Source organism: Lipotes vexillifer, unplaced genomic scaffold, assembly GCF_000442215.2.
Source record: "Lipotes vexillifer unplaced genomic scaffold, Lipotes_vexillifer_v1.1 scaffold260, whole genome shotgun sequence".
Lineage (NCBI taxonomy): Eukaryota > Metazoa > Chordata > Mammalia > Artiodactyla > Lipotidae > Lipotes > Lipotes vexillifer.
In genome coordinates this window covers 606,192-630,578 of record NW_006778123.1, presented here as the reverse complement: position 1 = coordinate 630,578, position 24,387 = coordinate 606,192, and the positions used below count along the sequence as shown (strand labels likewise).

Sequence of the window (24,387 nt, the reverse complement as noted above, 5' to 3'; positions counted from 1 at the left end):
CTCTTTCCCAAGGCATCTAAGGGATATAGAAGGACACTGCTGAAAAGAAGCCCCAAGGGGTAACACATCAGAGCTCAGCATGTGAACATCAGCCACGCTGCCTCCCCCACAGCTGAGGCACTGGGCCTCCTTCACTTACTGTAAATAATAGTAATCAAAAAGGAAAGAAGAAAAAAGCAAGGGGGCCAGGCTTGCAGCATTCCTCAAGACTGACCCCTTTGGTACAGTTTTGGAAAAATGAAGATGCTCAGGAAATGGCTGCTCAGCATCATTTTCATGAGATGATTTGGCTTCACAGTGTAAAGTTATCAACTGCTACAAGATACTGCTTTAGTCTTATTCTGACTTAATCCAATTATTTCTAGTAATAAGGTCTGTTTCCTTCTTACTTGTCTCAGATGTAATAAGAATTCAGGCTGCAAAGTGTTCAACATCTTACATCCAATTCACTTTTTCTTTGGGGGGGCGTTTAAGTTCTATTCTCTTAGCAAATTTCAATTATACAATAGTGTTATCAACTATAGTCACCATGTTATACGTTAGATCCTCAGATGTAACCATCAGCTGATTTTAAAAAGAAATAAAGAAAAGCTGCTTAGAAGTCTAAATTAAAGTCTGAGAGGCACTTCTAGGTGCTAATATGCCAGTTCTCAGCCATAACGCTCCGTAAAGCTCCCTATTCATTACTCTGTTAATAATCCTGCTCTGTCTATGCATGACTGGGAGCTGAGTGTGGTCACACACTGTGGTTAACAAAATCTAAGTATGTTTCTCCTTAGACAAACCCTAAAAGCACCCCTTTCACTGCTCCTCACCCAGCCCTTATAGGCACGCCACATGTGAAGGTATCCTGACACTTGAAGACCTTGATGAGAAGAACAGAGAGTTTGAGACCCATCTTTGACTCTCACTCTTCAAAGCTATCCTGCAACCCGGGCCCAGAACTCACACTCCGATGGGCCCCATGCCAGGGCCACCTCCGCCATGGGGAATGCAGAAGGTCTTGTGAAGATTTAGGTGTGAGACATCAGACCCAACGTCTCCAGGACGACAGATTCCCACCTACCACAAAGGGCAAGAGCCAAAAGCAAAAGTCAACAGCTCGAAGGGGTGTTCTGGAGAGGCGGCCATGCTGTTCCCCCTGAGAGAAAAGGCAGATGGAGCTGTTCACAGAAACATACTTAATACTGCAACCAGGCCGCCCCCGCCAGCATCCTTCGCCCTCCGTGTGCCTGTGGCCTTTACACTGCTGGTTCTTCGGCTGGGGACAGGGGCGCTGAGTTTCCCGATGGGAGGTAAAGTGGCCCCCCTTTACCTCGCAAATGCCACAAGGAGGCAGGCCTCTGGGCACTAGGTACCCCACCCTCGCCCTACACATTCTGGTGCGAGGCCCTCCCAAGGCCAAGGAGGTGGTGCACTTTCCCCAAGAACGCAGTGAGTGGGACGCAGTGCCTGTCTCTTCTCCCTCCAAAGATGAGAGAATTGAGACAAGGAAATTATATGCCCTGCTCGATATAAATACAACTGGATATAAACTTCAGGAGGCCAAAGTATATCATCTCTCTCATTCACTCCTGTATCTTGAGCATCTAATACCGTGCCAGGCATATGATTGCTCTGGCAGTCCTGCACCAGCCTCCCGGGCTTCCTCCCAGCACAGCCTGTGAGCGACAGCCCTTCCCTCCCACTGACTGGGCCTCTGGGGCAAGGAGGTGCTGCACAAAAGGAAATCTGAGGCACAGAGAAGTTAACTGCCTGGTACAAGATCACAGAACTAAGCTTTGAGACTTGAGTTGGTGTCCTTCATGCATCACATCTTCCCATCATTTAAGAAGCCACTGAGATACTTGCATATTTAGCTGTCTCCTACCTGCGGTGTGGCTGACAAGGTCTTGGTGCTCCGGCCTGGTGTCAGGCCTGAGCCTCTGCGGTGGGAAAGCCAAGTTCAGGACATTGGTACACCAGAGACCTCCCAGTCCCACATAATGTCAATCAGTGACAGCTCTCCCAGAGATCTCCATCTCAGTGCTAAGACCCAGCTCCACCCAACAGCCAGCAAGCTCCAGTGCTGGATGCCCATGCCAATGAACTAGCAAGACAGGAACACAAGCCACCCATTAGCAAAGAGGCTGCCTAAAATCATACTAAGTTCACAGACACCCCAAGACACATTACCGGACGTGGCCCTGCCCACCAGAAAGACAAGATCCAGCCCCACCCACCAGAACACAGGCACCAGTCCCCTCCACCAGGAAGCCTACACCAGCCACTGAACCAACCTCACCCACTGGGGGCAGACACCAAAAACAATGGGAACTATGAACCTGCAGCCTGCAAAAAAGAGACCACAGACACAGTAAGTTAAGCAAAACGAGAAGACAGAGGAATATGCAGCAGATGAAGGAGCAAGGTAAAAACCCACCAGACCAAACAAATGAAGAGGAAATAGGCAGTTTACCGGAAAAAGAATTCAGAGTAATGATAGTAAAGGGGATCCAAATTCTTGGAAATAGAATGGAGAAAATATAAGAAACGTTTAACAAGGACCCAGAAGAACTAAAGAGCAAACAAACACACTAAATGAAATTAAAAATTCTCTAGAAGGCATCAATAGCAGAATAACTGAGGCAGAAAAATGACCTGGAAGATAAAATAGTGGAAATAACTACTGCAGAGCAGAATAAAGAAAAAAGAATGAAAAGAATTGAGGACAGTCTCAGAGACCTCTGGGACAACATTAAACACACCAACATTCGAATTATAGGGGTCCCAGAAGAAGAGAAAAAGAAAGGGACTGAGAAAATAAATGAAGAGATTATAGTTGAAAACTTCCCTAACATGGGAAAGGAAATAGTCAATCAAGGCCCCGAAGTACAGAGAGTCCCATACAGGAAAAATACAAGGAGAAACACGCCAAGACACATATTAATCAAACTAACAAAAATTAAATACAAAGAAAAAACATTACAAGCAGCAAGGGAAAATCAACAAAAAACATACAAGGGAATCCCCATAAGGTTAACAGCTGATCTTTCAGCAGAAATCTGCAAGCGAGAAGGGAGTGGCAGGACATATTTAAACTGATGAAAGGGAAAAACCTACAACCAAGATTACTCTACCTAGCAAGGATCTCATTCAGATTCGACGGAGAAATTAAAACTTTTACAGACAAGCAAAAGCTAAGAGAATTCAGCACCGCCAAAGCAGCTTTACAACAAATGATAAAGGAACTTCTCTAGGCAGGAAACAGAGGAGAAGAAAAAGACCTACAATAACAAACCCAATACAATTAAGAAAATGGTAATAGGAACATACATATCGATAATTACCTAAAATGTAAATGGTTTAATGCTCCAATCAAAAGACATAGACTGGCTGAATGGATACAAAAACAAGACCTGTATATATGCTGTCTACAAGAGAACCACTTCAGACCTAGGGACACATACAGACTGAAAGTGAGGGGATGGAAAAAGATATTCCATGCAAATGGAAATCAAAAGAAAGCTGGAGTAGCAATTCTCATATCAGACAAAATAGACTTTAAAATAAAGACTATTACAAGAGACAAAGAAGGACACTACATAATGATCAAGGGATCAATCCAAGAAGAAGATATAACAATTGTAAATATTTATGCACCCAACACAGGAGCACCTCAATACATAAGGCAAATACTAACAGCCATAAAAGGGGAAATCGACAGTAACACATTCATAGTAGGGGACTTCAACACCCCACTTTCACCAATGGACAGATCATCCAAAATGAAAATAAATAAGGAAACACAAGCTTTAAATGATACATTAAACAAGATGGACTTAATTGATATTTATAGGACACTCCATCCAAAAACAACAGAATACACATTTTTCTCAAGTGCTCATGGAACATTCTCCAGGATAGATCATATCTTGGGTCACAAATCAAGCCTTGGTAAATTTAAGAAAATTGAAATTGTATCAAGTATCTTTTCCGACCACAACGCCATGAGACTAGATATCAATTATAGGAAAAGAGCTGTAAAAAATACAAACACATGGAGGCTAAACAATACACTACTTAATAACGAAGTGATCACTGAAGAAATCAAAGAGGAAATTAAAAAATACCTAGAAACAAATGACAATGGAGATACAACGACCCAAAACCTATGGGATGCAGCAAAAGCAGTTCTAAGAGGGAAGTTTATAGCAATACAAGCCCACCTTAAGAAGCAGGAAACATCTCGAATAAACAACCTAACCTTGCACCTCAAGCAATTAGAGAAAGAAGAACAAAAAAACCCCAAAGTTAGCAGAAGGAAAGAAATCATAAAGATCAGATCAGCAATAAATGAAAAATAAATGAAGGAAAAGATAGCAAAGATCAATAAAACTAAAAGCTGGTTCTTTGAGAAGATAAACAAAATTGATAAACCATTAGCCAGACACACCAAGAAAAAGAGGGAGAGGACTCAAATCAATAGAATCAGAAACGAAAAAGGAGAAGTAACAACCGACACTGCAGAAATACAAAAGATCATGAGGGATTACTACAAGCAACTCTATGCCAATAAAATGGACAACCTGGAAGAAATGACAAATTCTTAGAAAGGCACAACCTGCCAAGACTGAATCAGGAAGAAATAGAAAATATGAACAGACCAATCACAAGCACTGAAATTGAAACTGTGATTAAAAATCTTCCAACAAACAAGAGCCCAGGACCAGATGGCTTCACAGGCGAATTCTATCAAACATTTAGAGAAGAGCTAACACCTATCCTTCTCAAACTCTTCCAAAATATAGCAGAGGGAGGAACACTCCCAATCTCATTCTACGAGGCCACCATCACCCTGATACCAAAACCAGACAAAGATGTCACAAAGAAAGAAAACTACAGGCCAATATCACTGATGAACACAGATGCAAAAATCCTCAACAAAATACTAGCAAACAGAATCCAACAGCACATGAAAAGGATCATACACCATGATCAAGTGGGGTTTATTCCAGGAATGCAAGGATTCTTCAATATATGCAAATCAATCAATGTGATACACCATATTAACAAACTGAAGGAGAAAAACCATCTGTTCATCTCAGTAGACGCAGAGAAAGCTTTTGACAAAATTCAACACCCATTTATGATAAAAACCCTGCAGAAAGTAGGTGTAGAGGGAACTTTCCTCAATATAATAAAGGCCGTATATGACAAGCCCACAGCCAACATCATCCTCAATGGCGAAAAACTGAAAGCATTTCCACTAAGGTCAGGAACAAGACAAGGTTGCCCACTCTCACCACTCTTATTCAACATAGTTTTGGAAGTTTTAGCCACAGCAATCAGAGAAGAAAAGGAAATAAAAGGAATCCAAATCGGAAAAGAAGAAGTAAAGCTGTCACTGTTTGCAGATGACATGATACTATACATAGTGAATCCTAAAGATGCTACCAGAAAACTACTAGAGCTAATCAATGAATATGGTAAAGAAGCAGGATACAAAATTAATGCACAGAAACCTCTGGCATTCCTATACACTAATGATGAAAAATCTGAAAGTGAAATCAAGAAAACACTCCCATTTACCATTGCAACAAAAAGAATAAAATATCTAGGAATAAACCTACCTAAGGAGACAAAAGACCTGTATGCAGAAAATTATAAGACATTGATGAAAGAAATTAAAGATGATACAAATAGATGGAGAGATATACCATGTTCTTGGATTGGAATAATCAACACTGTGAAAATGACTCTACTACCCAAAGCAATCTACAGATACAATGCAATCGCTATCAAACTACCACTGACATTTTTCACAGAACTAGAACAAAAATTTCACAATTTGTATGGAAACGCAAAAGACCCCGAATAGCCAAAGCAATCTTGAGAACGAAAAACAGAGCTGGAGGAATCAGGCTCCCTGACTTCAGACTATACGACAAAGATAGAGTAATCAAGACAGTATGGTACTGGCACAGAAACAGAAAGATAGATCAATGAAACAGGATAGAAAGCCCAGAGATAAACCCACGCACATGTGGTCACCTTATCTTTGATAAAGGAGGCAGGAATGTACAGTGGAGAAAGGACAGCCTCTTCAATAAGTGGTGATGGGAAAACTGGACAGGTACATGTCAAAGTACGAGATTAGATCACTCCCTAACACCATACACAAAAATAAGCTCAAAATAGATTAAAGACCTAAATGTAAGGCCAGAAACTATCAAACTCTTAGAGGAAAACATAGGCAGAACACTCTATGACATAACTCACAGCAATATCCTTTTGACCCAACCTCCTAGAGTAATGGAGATAAAAACAAAAATAAACAAATGGGACCTAATGAAACTTCAAAGCTTTTGCACAGCAAAGGAAACCATAAACAAGACCAAAAGACAACCCTCAGAATGGGAGAAAATATTTGCAAATGAAGCAACTGACAAAAGATTAATCTCCAAAATTTATAATCAGCTCATGCAGCTCAATAACAAAAAAACAAACAACCCGATCCAAAAATGGGCAGAAGACCTAAACAGACATTTCTCCAAAGAAGATATACAGACTGCCAACAAACACATGAAAGAATGCCCAACATCATTAATTATTAGAGAAATGCAAATCAAAACTGCGATGAGCTATCATTTCACACCAGTCAGGATGGCCATCATCAAAAAATCTAGAAACAATAAATGCTGGAGAGGGTGTGGAAAAAAGGGAACACTCTTGCACCGCTGGTGGGAATGTGAATTGGTACAGCCACTATGGAGAACAGTATGGAGGTTCCTTAAAAAACTACAAGTAGAACTACCATATAACCCAGCAATCCCACTACTGGGCATATACCCTGAGAAAACCATAATTCAAAAAGAGTCATGTACCAAAATGTTCATTGCAGCTCTATTTCCAATAGCCAGGAGATGGAAACAACCTAAGTGTCCATCATCGGATGAATGGATAAAGAAGATGTGGCACATATATACAATGGAATATTACTCAGCCATAAAAAGAAACAAAACTGAGCTATTTGTAATGAGGTGGATGGACCCAGAGTCTGTCATACAGAGTGAAGTAAGTCAGAAAGAGAAAGACAAATACTGTATGCTAACACATATATATGGAATTTAAGAAAAATAAAATGTCATGAAGAACCTAGGGGTAAGATAGGAATAAAGACACAGACCTACTAGAGAATGTACTTGAGGATATGGGGAGGGGGAAGGGTAAGCTGTGACAAAGTGAGAGAGAGGCATGGACATATATACACTACGAAATGTAAGGTAGATAGCTACTGGGAAGCAGCCACATAGCACAGGGAGATTAGCTCAGTGCTTTGTGACCACCTGGAGGGGTGGAATAGGGAGGGTGGGAGGGAGGGAGACACAAGAGGAAAGAAATATGGGAACATATGTTAAAAAAAAAAAAAAAGAATTTATTGAATTTGTACAATAAAAAAAAAAAAGGAAATAAAAGGAATCCAAATCGGAAAAGAAAAACTGTCACTCTTTGCAGATGACATGACACTATACATAGAGAATCCTAAAGATGCTACCAGAAAACTACTAGAGGTAATCAATGAATTTGGTAAAGTAGCAGGATACAAAAGTAATGCACAGAAATCTCTTGTATTCCTATACACTAATGACGAAAAATCTGAAAGAGAAATTAAGAAAACACTCCCATTTACCATTGCAACAAAAACAATAAAATGCCTAGGAATAAACCTACCTAAGGAGACAAAAGACCTGTATGCAGAAAATTATAAGACACTGATAAAAAAAATTAAAGACATAGAGATGGAGAGATATACCATGTTCTTGATTAGAAGAATCAACATTGTGAAAATGACTATACTACCCAAAGCAATCTACAGATTCAATGTAATCCCTATCAAACTATCACTGGCATTTTCCACAGAACTAGAACAACAAATTTCACAATTTGTATGGAAACACAAAAGACCCGAAGAGCCAAAGTAATCTTGAGAAGGAAAAACAGGGCTGGAGGAATCAGGCTCCCTGACTTCAGACTATACTATAAAGCTACAGTCATCAAGACAGTATAGTACTGGCACAAAAACAGAAATATAGATCAATGGAACAGGACAGAAAGCCCAGAGATAAACCCACACACATACGATCACCTTATCTTTGATAAAGGAGGCAAGAATATACAATGGAGGAAAGACAGTCTCTTCAATAAATGGTGCTGGGAAAACTGGATAGCTACATGTAAAAGAATGATATTAGAACACTTCCTAACACTGTATACAAAAATAAACTCAAAATGGATTAAAGACCTAAATTTAAGGCCAGACACTATAAAACTCTTAAGGGAAAACATAGGCAGAACACTCTATGACATCAATCACGGCAACATCCTTTTTGACCCAGCAACATCCTTTCTGACCCACCTCCTAGTGAAATGGAAATAAAAACAAAAATAAACAAAGGGGACCCAATAAAACTTAAAAGCTTTTGCACAGCAAAGGAAAACATAAACAAGATGAAAAGACATCCCTCAGAATGGGAGAAAATATTTGTAAACAAAGCAACGGACAAAGGATTAATCTCCAAAGTATACAAGCAGCTCACGCAGCTCAATATCAAAAAAAACAAACAACCCAATCCAAAAATGGGCAGAAGACCTAAATAGACATTTCTCCAAAGAAGATATACAGATTGCCAACAAACACATGAAAGGATGCTCAACATCACTAACCATTAGAGAAATGCAAATCAAAACTACAATGAGGTATCACCTCACACCAGTCAGAATGGCCGTCATCAAAAAATCTACAAACAATAAATGCAGGAGAGGGTGTAGAGAAAAGAGAACCCTCTTGCACTGTTGGTGGGAATGTAAATTGATACAGCTACTATGGAGAACAGTATGGAGGTTCCTTAAAAAACTAAAAATAGAACCACTATATGACCCAGCAATCCCACTACTGGGCATATACTCTGAGAAAACCATAATTCAAAAAGAGGCATGGGGCTTCCCTGGTGGCGCAGTGGTTGAGAGTCCGCCTGCCGATGCAGGGGACATGGGCTCGTGCCCCGGTCCAGGAGGATCCCACATGCCGTGGAGCAGCTGGGCCCGTGAGCCATGGCCACTGAGCCTGTGCTCCGCAACGGGAGAGGCCACAGCAGTGAGAGGGCCGCGTACCACAAAAAAAAAAAAAAAAGAGACATGTACCACAACGTTCATTGCAGCACTGTTTACAATAGCCAGGACATGGAAGCAACCTAAGTGTCCATCGACAGATGAATGGATAAAGAAGATGTGGCACATATATACAATGGAATATTACTCAGCCATAAAAAGAAATTCTACCATTTGTAGTGAGGTGCATGGACCCAGAGTGTGTGATACAGTGTGAAGTAATTCAGAAAGAGAAAAACAAATACTGTGCGCTAACACATTTATATGGAATCATAAAAAACAAAAACAAAAACATGGTTCTGGTGAACCTAGGGGCAGGACAGGAATAAAGACACAGACGTAGAGAATGGATTTGAGGACACGGGGAGGGGGAAGGGTAAGCTGTGACAAAGTGAGAGAGTAGTATTGACATATATACACTTCCAAATGTAAAACAGATAGCTAGTGGGAAGCAGCTGCATAGCACAGGGAGGTCAGCTCGGTGCTCTGTGACCACCTAGAGGGGTGGGATAGGGAGGGTGGGAGGGAGACACAAGAGGTGGGGGGGGGGTATGGGGGTATAGGGATACGTATAGCTGATTCACTTTGTTATACAGCAGAAACTAACACAACATTGTAAAGCAATTATACTCCAATAAAGATGTTAAAAAAAAAAATACTGCAACCAAAACCTGGCATCCCACAGGCAGCGTGGCTTGTGGTTTCTATGGAAACAGCAACTGACTTTTTAGCCTAATTTAGATTTTAAAATACAGATTTGAATATACAGTCAATTCCTAAGTATTCACCCCAAGAGGGAGAAGAGGAAGTACCCCTAGCGCAAGAAAGGATAGTACCTCCCTGCTGTTGAAACAGGCAATTTCTAGCACCCCTGCTTTGGGTATCATGCACTTTACCAAAGGGCCCCTTAGGGTGCGTGGCTATAAGGGGCTGGAAGGCTGTTGGAGAGAATACTGAGCCGAGGGAGAGAAAGGGAGGCTGACAGTTTTCCTGGACCATCCTGGTACCAGCCACAACATTCAATGGGTGTTCCTGCCACTTTGGCATTTGGACTAATTGTGAATGTGGTCAAAGATGAAGAATCCATTTACGCTACTGAAGCAATAGAATCCCTGGACTACTCAAAAGAAATCAGACAGGAGCAAAGAAAAGCAGAGAGTCTGAAATGGTTAAAAAAACTTTTTTTTTAAAAAAAAGGGACTTCCCTGGTGGCGCAGTAGTTAAGAATCCACCTGCCAATGCAGGGGATACGGGTTCCAGCCCTTGTCTGGGAAGATCCCACATGCCGCAGAGCAACTAAGCCCGTGCACTACAACTACTAAGCCTGCGCTCTAGAGCCCGCAAGCCACAACTACTGAAGCCCGTGCGCCTAGAGCCCGTGCTCCGCAACAAAGAGAAGCCACCGCAATGAGAAGCCCGTGCACAGCAACAAAGAGTAGCCCCCGCTCGCCGCAACTAGAGAAAGCCAGCGCACAGCAACGCAGACCCAGTGCAGCCCAAAAGAAATAAATTTATTTTTTTAAAAAAAAGGAGAGGGGCTTCCCTGGTGGCGCAGTGGTTGAGAGTCCGCCTGCCGATGCAGGGGACATGGGCTCGTGCCCCAGTCCGGGAAGATCCCACATGCAGCGGAGCGGCTGGGCCCGTGAGCCATGGCCGCTGAGCCTGCGCGTCTGGAGCCTGTGCTCCACAGCGGGAGAGGCCACAACAGTGAGAGGCCCGCGTACCGCAAAAAAAAAAAAAAAAAAAGAGAGAGAGAGGAGGAAGCTGAGAAGACTCTTAAAAAGATGTTAAGTCCCTGTCCTCCAGTCTCCCTAACGCATTTCCTCAGGGGTACACATCACACAAACCACCACCACACCCCCCTAAGCCCTGCCAAGAAGTCAGGATCAGCCCTTCGGGGACAGAGCTATTCAGCTGTTTCACACTGATGAAGCTGAAGCTAGGCCAAGGCCATGGGAGAGCAACAGCCACCAGTGGCCAAAACTTGGGTCTAAATTCCCTCAGGAAGGGAGTCAGGTGACCTCATTGCCTTTAGTACGCCCAGAGGGATAACACCCTGTGACAAGCTAAGGACATTCAGCTCACTCCCTGCTTCCCTTCAACCTTTTACCTCCTCCTCAGCATCGCCCATGACCTCCTTAGGGTCTGTAATCTCAGTGAAATTGTGGTACATACTTTGTTTGATTTGGCAATATAGAAAGTCAGTCTCTGTTCTGAATTCAGTGTCATGTTTTAAGACAACTGGCAAGAAATGAAAGAAAATGAATTTTTTTTTTTGTACTTAACCATTTTCTCAGGGAGCCCTCTCACACTGCCCACCTGAGCATTCATATTTGCTCCGTCCAGGTAGACCTGTCCTCCGTGTTGGTGGATCAGGTCACACACATCTCCGATGTTCTCTTCAAACAATCCATTGGTGGATGGGTACGTAATCATGATTGCTGCCAGGTTCTCCTTATGTTTATCCACCTGAAAGATAAAAAAGGGCAGAGGGAGACAATGAGAGGGAATGTTTCTTTCTTAGCCAATCCCTCGCTTTTTATTTTAAAGGATTAAGAAAGACAAAGACTTGTTCTTTTCATTTCTGGAACTGTCTCAATGCAGGATGATGCTAATAGAAGATCCACAGCCATTACTCCCTTTGTAAATCATTCCAAAGAAATAACAAGATCCCTTCAGGATAGGTCTCCATTGTCAAAACCAAAAAACTGTTCAGAAGATTTCTGGGTATTTGGGGCTCAACTCTCTAAAGTGGTTTTCCTTTGGTTCAAATCATCTCAATAATTATTTCAGATCTTTTTGGTTCAAGACAAGTTGATTCTCACAGTTAATCTCTCTCTGCTCAGCTTGCCATATCCACCCTTATCCCCTTTCCCTCCCATTCTACTGAAATTAGAATTCCCACTAGGAGTGTTCTGCTCTGATTAAAAAAAAACTCCATCGTTTTTCCTTTTGACAGAAGGCAAGCATATATAAAAGGCATGTTCCTGTTTTTTTGACCAGCAAGTCAGTGAACAGGCTCATGTGGAAATGAAAAAAAAAATTTTAAGGTCATATCCTATTTTGGAGAGACTTAATAATTATAACTACTGGCCCAGAATATTTATCAGTAAAAACTTTATGGAGCTATGGAAGCAGGAGGGTGGATGGGAGAGGTGAGCAGCGTTGTGTGTTTTCATCTTCCCTCTGAGGTAGTTACATGAACTTCTCAGTCTCCATACCTAACAACACCGACAAAATCACATTGCTATTCAAGTGATTTCCTTCCCTCTTAAGATGCAGCCTCCAGTCCACCAGTGGAAAGCAGATACAGTTGCTAGGCAACCTCTTCCTGGAGGTTGGGAGGTTGGGAGTGGGGATTGGTGCTGGAAGAAGGAAGATGGAATATTGCCTGAAATTCAGCAGGTAATGTCTGGGCCCATCACAAGCATCTGCAAAATCTACATTTATGTTTTAATTCCCAACACAAAGATTGAGAATACCCGTGACTGCCAGTTTGACTGTTAATGGGGGAAGGAGGGGAAGGTTGGGCAGAAGGAGGCAGGTAGATCCTGCAAGGAGTATCCTTACTACCACCATGAATAATTCAGTTTCTTACACATGCACACATTAGATGATGGGATTGCAGCGTAAAGGACTTTCTCCCTGTTAGAGAAGGAAGAGGTAAAATAGACTGTGGTCAGCTTTACTCTGGACCAGAAATGTGACTCTTGCTTTTATTTTTCTTATAGAGTCGGCTAGGTTTTCTGATTTTATGCCATTCTCCCTAGACTCATTCAGAGGAGGAACTGCACTCTTTTAATTAGAATGCAAAAGAAGATAAACCATCCCTGATCCCCACAACTTCTTTCCAACCCAGACCTCCCCCATCTGTTAAGTGGAAGATGAGTACCATAGCCTTGAGGTGAGCTGCATCGATATTCCCGTATTTATCCACCTCCACAGGCTGAATCTTCATGCCTGCCATGTGTGCACTTGCAGGATTGGTTCCATGTGCGGATTTTGGAATGAGGCAAACCTTAGGAATGGAATGAAAGGAAGGAAGGAGAGAAAAATCACCAGGCTATTCATAATGACAGAAAAGTCCTACAAAATACTTGGAGCATAAATTCAATAGGTGCCACATGCTCTATTTAAATTGACCAGTAGTGCCTTAAAGTTTACTACAATTTCATTATTACTGTGTTGCAAAACAATGTCCAACAGGAGTTTACATTGAATCCCCAAATACTGTTCCCTAAAGACTTTCAGAATATTAATACCCTCCTCCCTTATCCCAGCAACACCATAAACAGGCCTAGACTTATTCTAACCTTGTCTCAGCTATAATATATAGAAAGCACCTTACAAGAACATGAGATTGGAAGTTAAACTCTAGGACTCAAATGCACACATCGCAGCTCCAGTGCTCTGCTTGGCTCTACTGAGACCAGAAGAAGTAATGGTCGACATATTCCAAGGCCTCCCAGTGCCAACACACCATCGGATGCTTACTCTGTGCAATGAATTGTTAGTTGCCATGAGAATCATTAACTAAGAACAAATGCCGATCAGCCCCTGCCCTGTGCTCACACACTGCATTCACTGACAAGGCTGGCATCCATATAAATAAATGTCTAGAAGGACTTCCCTGGAGGTCCAGTGGCTAAGACTCCACGCTTCCAATGCAGGGGATGCGGGTTCGATCCCTGGTTGGGGAACTAAGATCCCACATGCCGGGCGGTGCGGTCAGATTACAAAATAAAAATAAATAAATAAATAAAAGGACCCTTTAAACAGGGACTACATCACCTCAACCTAGTCTCCTTGGCCAGTGGAAACATTTCCTCCTCCCTTATCTGAGGAAGCCGTTCCTCTCTTTCCAAAGCATCTTGTTGTTGTCAGTATAATTGGGGAAATAAAAATTCTTTAAAAAAAATGTCTAGAGCCCACAGGTACCAAAGGAACTCAGGATAACAGGGCGCCACTTCAAGTTGAAGAGATCAAGAGAAAGTATTTCAAGAGCTAGAACCTAAGCCAGAGCTTAAAGGTGTGCTGAATTCTTATGGAAGGCGGATGGTAGGCACGCACAACGTTAAAATTCCCAGATTTAGGGCTTCCCTGGTGGCGCAGTGGTTGAGAGTCCGCCTGCCGATGCACGGGACACGGGTTCGTGCCCCGGTCCGGGAAGATCCCATATGCCGCGGAGCGGCTGGGCCCGTGAGCCATGGCCGCTGAGCCTGCGCGTCTGGAGCCTGTGCTGCGCAACGGGAGAGGCCACAACGGTGAGATGCCCGCGTACCGCAAAAAAAAAAAAAAAAAATTCCCAGATATAAATCATTTTCATTTCCTGCACCCAAATCATGTGAATGCAGGTGCTCTGTATGATCTGATGGTGCCCCACTACAGGAAAGGGCCTCATGGAGTTCCCTCCAACAGAAAGCAACAAGAAGAAGAAATATTGACCCTGAAAACAATCCTGTTTTTCATTTTTTTAAATCCCAGAACCAATACTGACACCCCAATACTGACATCCACTGACTGAAGTGGATGGGCATCATAAAAATGGGCTTATGAAGGGGAAATCTAGCTTACAGCTGTTTCCTCAAAAACAGCAAAGCCATCTACTTAAGCAAAATGCATGGGATCCAAAGAGAACTACAAACAGAGGCAAACATGAAATTACTTTGTTGTTCTTCTGCAGACAGAAAGTTAATGCCTCTTTTGAATGGTTATTGGTCTCATGCTGATTATGCTGTGTTGTCCTCAAATCCTTTTTCTTGTTTAAATGTTTCCCTTTTGTATTAAATTCTTTAATTTCTCAGGACCAAAGCTGGAGTTATTTTTCCTTTCTCACAAGATATTTTTATTCTACCAAAGGATCTTTGGATAAAAGGATACCTTCTGGGCAGAACACTGATCAAGGAAGGGAAAGGTGACTATTTAAAAGTGAATATAAAATATTCGTTAAAGGCCTCAATGAAGAATTCATACCAGAGAAGTTAAGAGGAAACAAAAACACCCAAGCTAAAAATGTCACTCATCTTGTGATACACTGAATAGCATCCAAATGTGTCCACATTCTAATCCCAGAGACTACGAATGTGACTTTATTTGGCAAAAGGGATTTTGCTGGTGTGATTAAATTAAGGATCTTGAGGTGAGAAATTGAGGATCTTGAGATGGGATCTTGAAATCTGGATTATAGGTTGGACCCTAAATGCATTCACAAGTGTTCTCATCATAAGGAACCAGGGGAAGCTTTGACTACAGAGGAAGTAGAAAATGTGATAACTGAACAAGGGGTTGGAGTGATGGCAGGAAGGGGCCATGAGTCAAGGAATGTAGGAGGCCTCCAGAAACTAGGAAAGGCAAAGAAACAGATTCTCTCCTGGATCCTCCAGAAGGAACGAACCCTGCCAACACACTGACTTTAGCCAAGTGAAACCAATTTCAGACTTCTAGCCTCCATAACTGTAAGAAAATAAACCTGTGTTGTTCTAAGCCACTAAGTTTGTAGTAATTTGTCACAGTAACCATGGGAAACTAATACACATCCTGATACAAGGATTAGCGGAAAGAAAAGGTCTCAGTGGTTTTGTCAGGAATTTCTTGCTGTTAGATGTTTCTGATTTTCTATGTGGATCCTCACTTTAAAAACTGTGGCGTTGCAAAGGACTTGGAAATAACAGGACCCAGATTTGATATTTTATCAACACTAACCCTCTTTGGTTAGTGTTTAGGTGGATGCTGTGTTTTTCTAACCCCCCAATGCACCTGGTACAGACCCAACATAGCTCATCCTCAAAGACTTGCTGGGGGCTTCCCTGGTGGTGCAGTGGTTAAGAATCTGTCTGCCAATGCAGAGGACACAGGTTCAAGCCCTGCTCTGGTAAGATCCCACATGCCGCGGAGCAACTAAGCCCACGAGCCACAACTACTGAAGCCCATGTGCCACAACTACTGAAGCCTGTGCACCTAGAGCCTGTGCTCCACAACAAGCCACCACAATGAGAAGCCACTCACTGCAACGAAAAGTAGCCCCCACTCGCAACAACCAGAGAAAGCCAGCACACAGCAACGGAAGACCCAATGCAGCCAAAAAACAAATAAATAAAATAAATCTATATAAAAAAAACAAGACTTGCTGAATGAGTGACAGATTAAGGAGGGCTACTTTGCAAGGGAAATCAATTTCTTACCACAGGTAAAATCAAAAAACAAAAGGCCACTCCTTTGCCTCAGGCAGCTGAGAAAAGAAATATACATACAGGTTTTGGGGGTGTTTTTTGGCGGTGGGTTTTTTTTGTTTTGGGGGGAGTTTTTTGGTCAGTGTTTTCCCTTTGTATAGGAAATTCAGCCCCTGATCCACAAACCTGAGTTAGTATTTGACAGGCAAATTGAGTTAATAATTATAAATTGTTTAGGACAGTGCCTGGCACAGGGTAATTTCTAGATAAGTGTTTGTTAAATAATTTGTATTCTCTCAAGTTAAACTGGTAAATCGAGAACTTGGCCATTGCATTTTAGGAACCTCTGAAATTTAACCCAGGAGTAAATGTGAAAATAACTTCGAAAACAGCTTGAAATAAGAAAATCATCAGGAACCCGGGAGGTTCTGTAGCACATGACTTCCCCACATTCTTTTTTTTTTTTTCAAAAGAAGGATATATTTTACTAGATTCCATTAGAGTCTGTTGTATGGAAACAGCTGTCTTAGACATCTCTGATGCTGAAAAATCCTCCCTGATTATTTGAATAATAAGTCATTTTCTTTTTCTCTAACTAAAAAAGTCAGGTTTAATTAAAATCTTTAATCTAGAAAGGATGCCAACATTTCCAAACTTAAGAGTTCTGTATTTCTACAAGCTCAGTGACTGGGTAGCCTTCCCTGCCTCCCCTCACCCACCCCCAAAATGCAGCATCCCACTCCTCTCTGTCCTTCAGTGGAATAACCTCTCCCAACATTTCAGCGACGGTAGTGTGAACAGTGGTGCCAGAAGAAAAGTCACACACAAGGGGACTGAGAGAGAAGGGAGGACTGGAAAAAACAAAGAAGGAAAAGGAGCTAAAAAGAATCCATGAGTCACAGAAGAACTCTGCCCAGGCCCAATCAAAACGTCTCTCATCCTTTTTCCTTGACCTTTCTGGTTTGGTCCCCAACTCCTAGACATTCACAGATAGCTCCGGGTGTCAGACTAAAGAGCAGGGACCCAAGGAGGGATGGGAAGCATCACAGAGTGGACAGACCTGGGTTTTAGCTGGGCTTTTCTCGCTAGCTGCTCACTGGCCTTCCACAAGTACCATAGTGGAGATCTCGGCGGCCTCTCCGTAAAGCAGGAGCGACATGAAGATGGTTACACAGGATGAAAGGCTCCCTCCCCAGGAGTCCCAGACACCTCATGGTTAAAGAACATAACAATGGGAAGTTCCAGGGCCTACTGAGTACATGGAAGCCACGGAGGAAAAATAGAAAAAGCAACTTTAAATGTCAGTCATCTGGCATCCTCTCAATGGAGTCCCAGTGTTTCCTTTCTGACTCTGTGACAGTGCTGAGATTCTGAGGTCCAAAGAACAACTGTAATTCCCAACTAACCCTTCCTTAGAAAGTTAAAGAATTCAACACCTAAGCGGAAAAAAAAAAAAGTTGAAATATCAGGGACTGCGTCTGTCTGATTTATCACTTGATCTCTCTCTGGACTGGCATACACAGTACCTTGCATGTGGCCAGTCTTCAATAACTTATTCAAGTAATAAATGTCCTGTTTTCAAAAAGGTCTTTGAAAATCAATTCTAGTCCCCAACCAGGATGAAGGCCTGGGAAAACACACCTGTGTAATCAGGATGGATAAGCAAAGGGAAGGTGGGAGAAAATTTTTTTCTCCCCTTTTGTGCAAGGGAAGTGAAATAGTATTTAAATTCTTCACTGCAAAATCCAGGCAACTGGCCATAAACAATCTTCCAGCTTTAATAAAACCAGGAATGGACTAAGATTGGACTACCACCCACTGCACCCCACTTATGTGGGCAGCCATACCACCCCAGCACCTTTTCCTCTAACTCTCCTGGGCTGGGCAGACGCTTCGACCTGCTCCTGGCTCCTACCCACTGCTCCCTCTAACACCACCTCCACAGCTCATGCAGTTCAAGTTTAGCGTGGCCATCACCAAAATGAAGGTCCCAGGAACACAGACCGCCTTCAGCCACAATCTGAAGCCTGTGTTGTTAGGTCACCTGCTAAAGGCACTGCCTTTGGGGATTAGTGGAGGCCTGGCGAGCCCATTAGCACCTGCGGGCCACAAGAGGGCGCCCAAAAGCAGTTTGGACCCTAGACACTAGACTCTCGCCCAAAGCAAACAAAGAAGCAGAACCGTGAACTCTGCTCCATGTCCCATGTCTTCTTTTGCTGCTTAGAGCTGAGAATCACTTATTGGGGAATTTATTTATTCAATAAATATTTTCTGAGCATACATATGACAAGAACTGTGCTCAGGCACAGTAGGAGTTACAGAAGAATGAAAGCTCAGTCTCTGCCCTCTGTCCAGGGCTGAGCCAAGGAGGGAGGCTTGGAATGGCAACATTCCTGCCCCTTCCTCCCTTTGCTCCCTGCAGGGAGCAGGTCCACAGCCAACTGGCTGACTTTTACAGACTGGCTTTGAGAGAAAGCCTTTTATCTCCAAATGTTTTCCCTCAAAATGGTCCAGTGAAACGTCTTGGAGGCAAGGATCGTAATAGCCAGTTCACAGACATTTGTTTCTTGATTTTATGTTTCCCCAGCTTCTTCCAAGAAGACTTGGAGGGAGTGTCCCACAGAATGAAAGGGACCCTAAAGCTGAACCTGCTGCCCTCCCCCCACCCCCTGGTGGTGAGCAAACGGTCCACACTCACTGTTCTGTGTCTCTCTCCTTTCCCGTCTAAGTAGGCTCGGATAGTGGCCAGCCCAGCGTATTCCCCCTGGGCTCCGCTGCAAAGACAGGAAGAAAAGGGTCAGAGCTTTATGCTTCTCTGCTTTCATTTACTCATTCAATATTCATCAGGCACAGGCTGTGTGTTCACCAACATGTGACACTAAAAGCTCACATAGGACCCCTGCATGAGCCTAAAGTCTTGAACAACCAGAACAGTACCTGGTCTGTGCACTAAAGCTTACCCATGCACCTAAAAATATTTTTTTTATTATGGAAAATTCCAAAATTATAGAAAAGTAGAGAGAAGAATATAAGGAACCATCACATTATACCTATCACCGGTGTCCCCTGCATCGGCAGGCGGACTCTCAACCACTGCGCCACCAGGGAAGTCCTAGATTATTTTGAAGCAGAATTCAAGCATCATATCATTTCATCAATTCAATCTTCAATATGTATCTTTCAAAGGTAAGAATTATTTTTGGGCTTCCCTGGTGGCACAGTGGTTGAGAGTCCGCCTGCCGATGCAGGGGACACGGGTTCGTGCCCCGGTCTGGGAAGATCCCACATGCCGCGGAGCGGCTGGGCCCGTGAGCCATGGCCGCTGAGCCTGCGCGTCCGGAGCCTGTGCTCCGCAACGGGAGAGGCCAGCGAGAGGCCCGCGTACTGCAAAAACAAAAACAAAAACAAAAACAAAGATAAGAATTACTTTTAAAAGATAACTGTAGGGACTTCCCTGGTGGTCCAGTGGTTTAGACTCCACGCTTCCACTGCACTGGGCACGGGTTTGATCCTGGTTGGGGAACTAAGATCCCACATGCCGCATGGCGCGGTGTGCATGCATGCATGCATGCATGCATAAATGAATGAATGAATAAATAAATACAAAAGATAACTAATTATTACACCTAAAACAATGAACAATAATTTCTTAACATCACCAAATGTTCAGTCAATGATCAGATTACCCCAAAGGAACTGTACACTTGGAGTGTGGCACCAGTCCTGACAGTCTCAGGGTTGGCTTTCCCAAGCCCTAATGCTCATGGCTGCCAGAGGCTGGCCATCCCCATCTCAGCAGTCCTTGAAGACACTACTTTTAGAGAACACTTAATGACTAACATTCCAGGGAGGGATGCTGAGTCAGTCATAAACTGTTACTTAATGTTCTCAGTACTCTCTGCAGGAAGGAAAGGAAGTGAGTAATAGGTTTTTTTAATCCCATTCAAAATGCATATTTCCTCCATTTCACAAAATTACACCATCTTTTGACTTTGTGGAAGGCGCAGTGGTTTTGGCATTCATCGCTTCTGGTCACCCCGTAATACTGAGATCATACTCTAAAAAAGCACAAGGCTTAAGAATAAATTAGATAAACTGTTTAATTTCTAAACTAAAAGCTAAAATTTTGAGTATTGGAAAACATTTTTTGAGAGAACACTGGGATGGAACCAGTTGAATTTGAAGTATCTGCAAACTAGCATAGGGGCATTGATGGTTTGGTGTCAGGAGACGGCAGAATTGACGATTTAGGGCCCAGCATGAGAAAAGGACAGAGAACAGGGAAACATCTGGGTGTGCAGGGCGTAGAGCTTGGCTGGAGGAAAGGAAGGAAAGTGGTGATTTCCACAGTGTGGGTGTCACAGAGCAACAGAAGAGACTAGATGAGTTAGGGAATAATAATAATAACAATAAGTATAAACTGCTCCATTAATTAAGCACTTCCTCTTTACCAGGCTGTGCACAGAGCAAACACAGGTAAATGGGAAACATTGTTGTTGTCACCACCAAGCATTTTACATCATCTTATTTAATCCTCCTAATACCCCTACAAGGTAGGCACCATTGTCCTCATTTTGCACGTGAAGAAACTGAGTCAGAGTATTACATGCCCAACCGGCCAACAGTGACAGCCGGAGACGTTGATACAAGTTGGCCCGTCTTAAGGGGCCTCGTGCTTCACTTGTAAGCAGTGAGGCTCCTCTGAGCATGCTATGCTTCCCAAAGGATTGAGAGTCATGGGAGCAAACACTGGCTTTCCTTCACAGAACCCTTGTCTGACTGACAGAACTAGGAGGTTTAGCTCCATGTAAAAGGTCTGTCCCCATAAGACCTGGGGCACCCATTTCCTCATCATCCACACTGAGTGAGCTTTGCCTCTCTCCTCTCTCTTCCAGGGAGGGAGGCAAATACTCGGCTTCTATTTTCCTGGCTTCTGAAAAACAAGTTCTAGCTCATTTGATGTTCTTTATTTTGAGAACAGGAAAATGAATATGCCACGTTTTAGCAAACCACTTACACCACTATTTACTTAGCCTCTCTGTGTTCTCATCTCTGAAATGTGCATAATAATTGCACCCAACTCGAAGGGCAGATATGATAAGACATGAGATGATCCACGGTAAAGGGCTTTTCACGGTGCCTGGCACTAGGTAAACACTCATTAAGTGCTGGCAACTATCATCACTATCATCGACGTCATCATCATCATCATCACCATCTTCAGGCAGCAACCCTCATCACTCTGTGACTCAGGATGGGCTGAGGATGGGCTACCACAGCATTTGAATGAGCACTTCCACAACCCTCAACCTCTATCACCCTCTCCTTTCCCTCCAACAAGCCAAATCCACCATTCTTCAACTGTCCCAACTCAAGTTCTGCCTCTTCCAAAAAGCCTTCCCCAAAGTCACAAATCCAGCTCCTCACCATGGCCTACAAATCCCCCACATGATCTGTGACTTCCACCCACCTCTACACCCATGTCTTCTGCCATCCTCTCCTTGCTCAGTATCCTCCAGCCACCCAAGCCTTCTTCCTTCCCTGAAACAGATCAAGCCAATGTCTGCCTTGGGGCTTTTCACTAAATGTTCCTTCTGCTTGGAAAGCTCCTCCTCTAGGTTCTTCAAATATCTGGCTTCTTCTCAGTATTTAGGCCTCAGCTCAAGTGTCACCTCCTCAGAGAGGCCTTCCCTGAAGGCAGAAATCTCATCTGTCTTTATCAACATTGTATTCTCTATGCCAAGAACACTGACATAGGGGGTGTTCAATAAATACTGACTGACTGACTGACTGACTGACTGAATTATTCTTTACCTCCTCCAAACTCGCGTAGTATTTTACTCTACTCGTTCTTCTGATAATACCATCCTATTCATACACTGAAAATTATTATAGAGCTCACGTGTACTTCGTGTGCCTATTTTATCTCAGTTAGGGTATAGGCTTTGAGAATAGGATCTTAGGTATTAGCGTTCTATACATTCACAGGGAATATATAGAATAGTACTAAGCAAGGAGTAGCTCTGCAATAAATGTTTAGTCAATTTGTTCAAAATCGAGTTCTTCTCCAGTCCAGACAGTCAACATTAATGTCATCCTTTCCGCCATGGAAAGGGACTTAGGCATATGGATTTTGTATTTCTCTCTGTGTTCTTCTCATGACTTCTACTCATCTTGCTTTGTTGGAAGACCAACCAAGGTGTTTAGACTAGGAGTGAAAGAAGAGACTGGAGCTAGAAGCCAGTAATCCAGGAGAAAGGCAACATGCTAAAGACTTGATCAGGAATGCTGGGTGTTTTCTGCCTTAGATACTCTTAAAAATCAGCCATGTTTTAACTCAAAAAAGTACAAAAGATATGTTCTAAATGCCACACAAGTCTTATTCCTGGGGTACTATGGAAATAAGGGGAATTATTAGTGCCACCTGTTGGTGGAAAAGTATTATGAAAAGTAACTGCTTATATGCATAACCCAGACTGAGAACCCATCAGAAAAGTACTACCTGTGGAGGGGCAGCTAGGATAGTGGTCTTCTGACATCTATTTAAAATGAAGTGGCTAGTGGCCTGGACCTGCAGAGCCAGCCACAGTGATGCCAGTGAATGGGGAGCCTCAGACCCATTTAGAAGTGCCAGGTAGGCATAAGTTTAAACTGTCTGAGAAAAACAAGGCCCCCAGTCATGGCATTTACTCAGGCTGGTGGAAAAACTGCAACATATTGCACTGTTTAACACTGAATGAGTGAGAACTAGCAACTTCTTCCAAAACCCAGACTCATTCTACAAAGAATCCACGAGAAATCCAGTAGACTAGACGAAGCTAGAACAACTGTATAGCAAGTACAAAGGTCCGCGAGGTGAAAATAAATTGGAGTTGATGGGATTCAACAGTTTTGTAATGATTTAAACCTAGACCCTATTAGTGTCAGTGTATCATCCTAAGTGTGGGATTTCAGGGCAGCTATTCAATGTGAATTTGGCAAAAAAATTAATTAAGGAGGGGGTGGAATTTGAAGATGGCATGACGGAGCTAGAGTGATAGTTCAGCTCTTTTGCTAAGATTAGAGCAAGAAGGACAAAGTAAACTTCAAAGATTTTTATCATCTTACCTTTACCTTTGCTAAGAGCACTGAGCAAAGGTTAAGATTAAGAAATATTACAATTTAGTTTTATCTGGAAAGGTTAAACTTTGAGATCTTTGGAACAAATTTTTATTGGACTATCACACAAACTAAATCCCAAGGGACACTTGGAAACTTCCACTAGATTTTAGAAATATAACTGCAGATATGTCTACCTATGATGAAGCAGGAACATGGATGGCCTGCTCCTACAGATGATTTTGCAGAATGATACGCAAGGCCAATAGTCACAGGTGGCAAGCACAGCACTTTTTAAGCATAAAATTTAAGCATAAGATTATAAGTGAATTGCATCCTATAAAGAAGGCATTTTGGTCAGTTACTGAGTATCTTTGTCACTGATTGCAGAAGTCATCCTCAACCAGTCATGAAATAACCTCTTTGTTCCACCTGAAGAATACAGTGGCTGACTTTATATATACCATAAGAAATCCCTCAGAAGCTGGCTGCTTGGGAATATTTGAAGATGGATTATTGTAGCTGCTGTTTTTAAGAGAAAGATTTCTGCACAGTATATATACTTACAAAAAAGTAACATAGAACCCATTTGCGTGACTGCAGAATACGCTACAATTCACGACTTAGTGTGAACCCCAGGAGTCACCAAAAGTCCTGTTGAATTATACTATAAATTGAACTGAGAAAACAGTAGGATGTTTTATTTATACAAGTCAAGAAGTGTTAAAAATGTGCCCTAGGGACTTCCCTAGTGGCACAGTGGTTAAGAATCCGCCGGCTTGGGCTTCCCTGGTGGCGCAGTGGTTGACAGTCCGCCTGCCAATGCAGGGGACACGGGTTCGTGCCCCGGTCTGGGAAGATCCCACATGCCGCGGAGCAGCTAGGCCTGTGAGCCATGGCCACTGAGCCTGCGCGTCCGGAGCCTGTGCTCCGCAATGGGAGAGGCCACAACAGTGAGAGGCCCGTGTAC

General features: G+C 42.8%; 1 protein-coding gene across 1 annotated transcript in view; it reads right to left on the bottom strand.

The window, feature by feature from the left end:
- Window positions 1-24,387, bottom strand: part of GLDC (glycine decarboxylase) — a 106,529-nt gene that overhangs the window by 17,784 nt on the left and 64,358 nt on the right. Inside the window, exons 16-19 of the mRNA XM_007451457.1 lie at window positions 19,018-19,093; window positions 13,043-13,168; window positions 11,470-11,619; window positions 950-1,062 (exon numbers count right to left, since the gene is read on the bottom strand). Of these exons, the coding sequence (XP_007451519.1) occupies window positions 950-1,062; window positions 11,470-11,619; window positions 13,043-13,168; window positions 19,018-19,093 (465 nt within the window). The remainder of the gene's footprint in view (window positions 1-949; window positions 1,063-11,469; window positions 11,620-13,042; window positions 13,169-19,017; window positions 19,094-24,387) is intronic.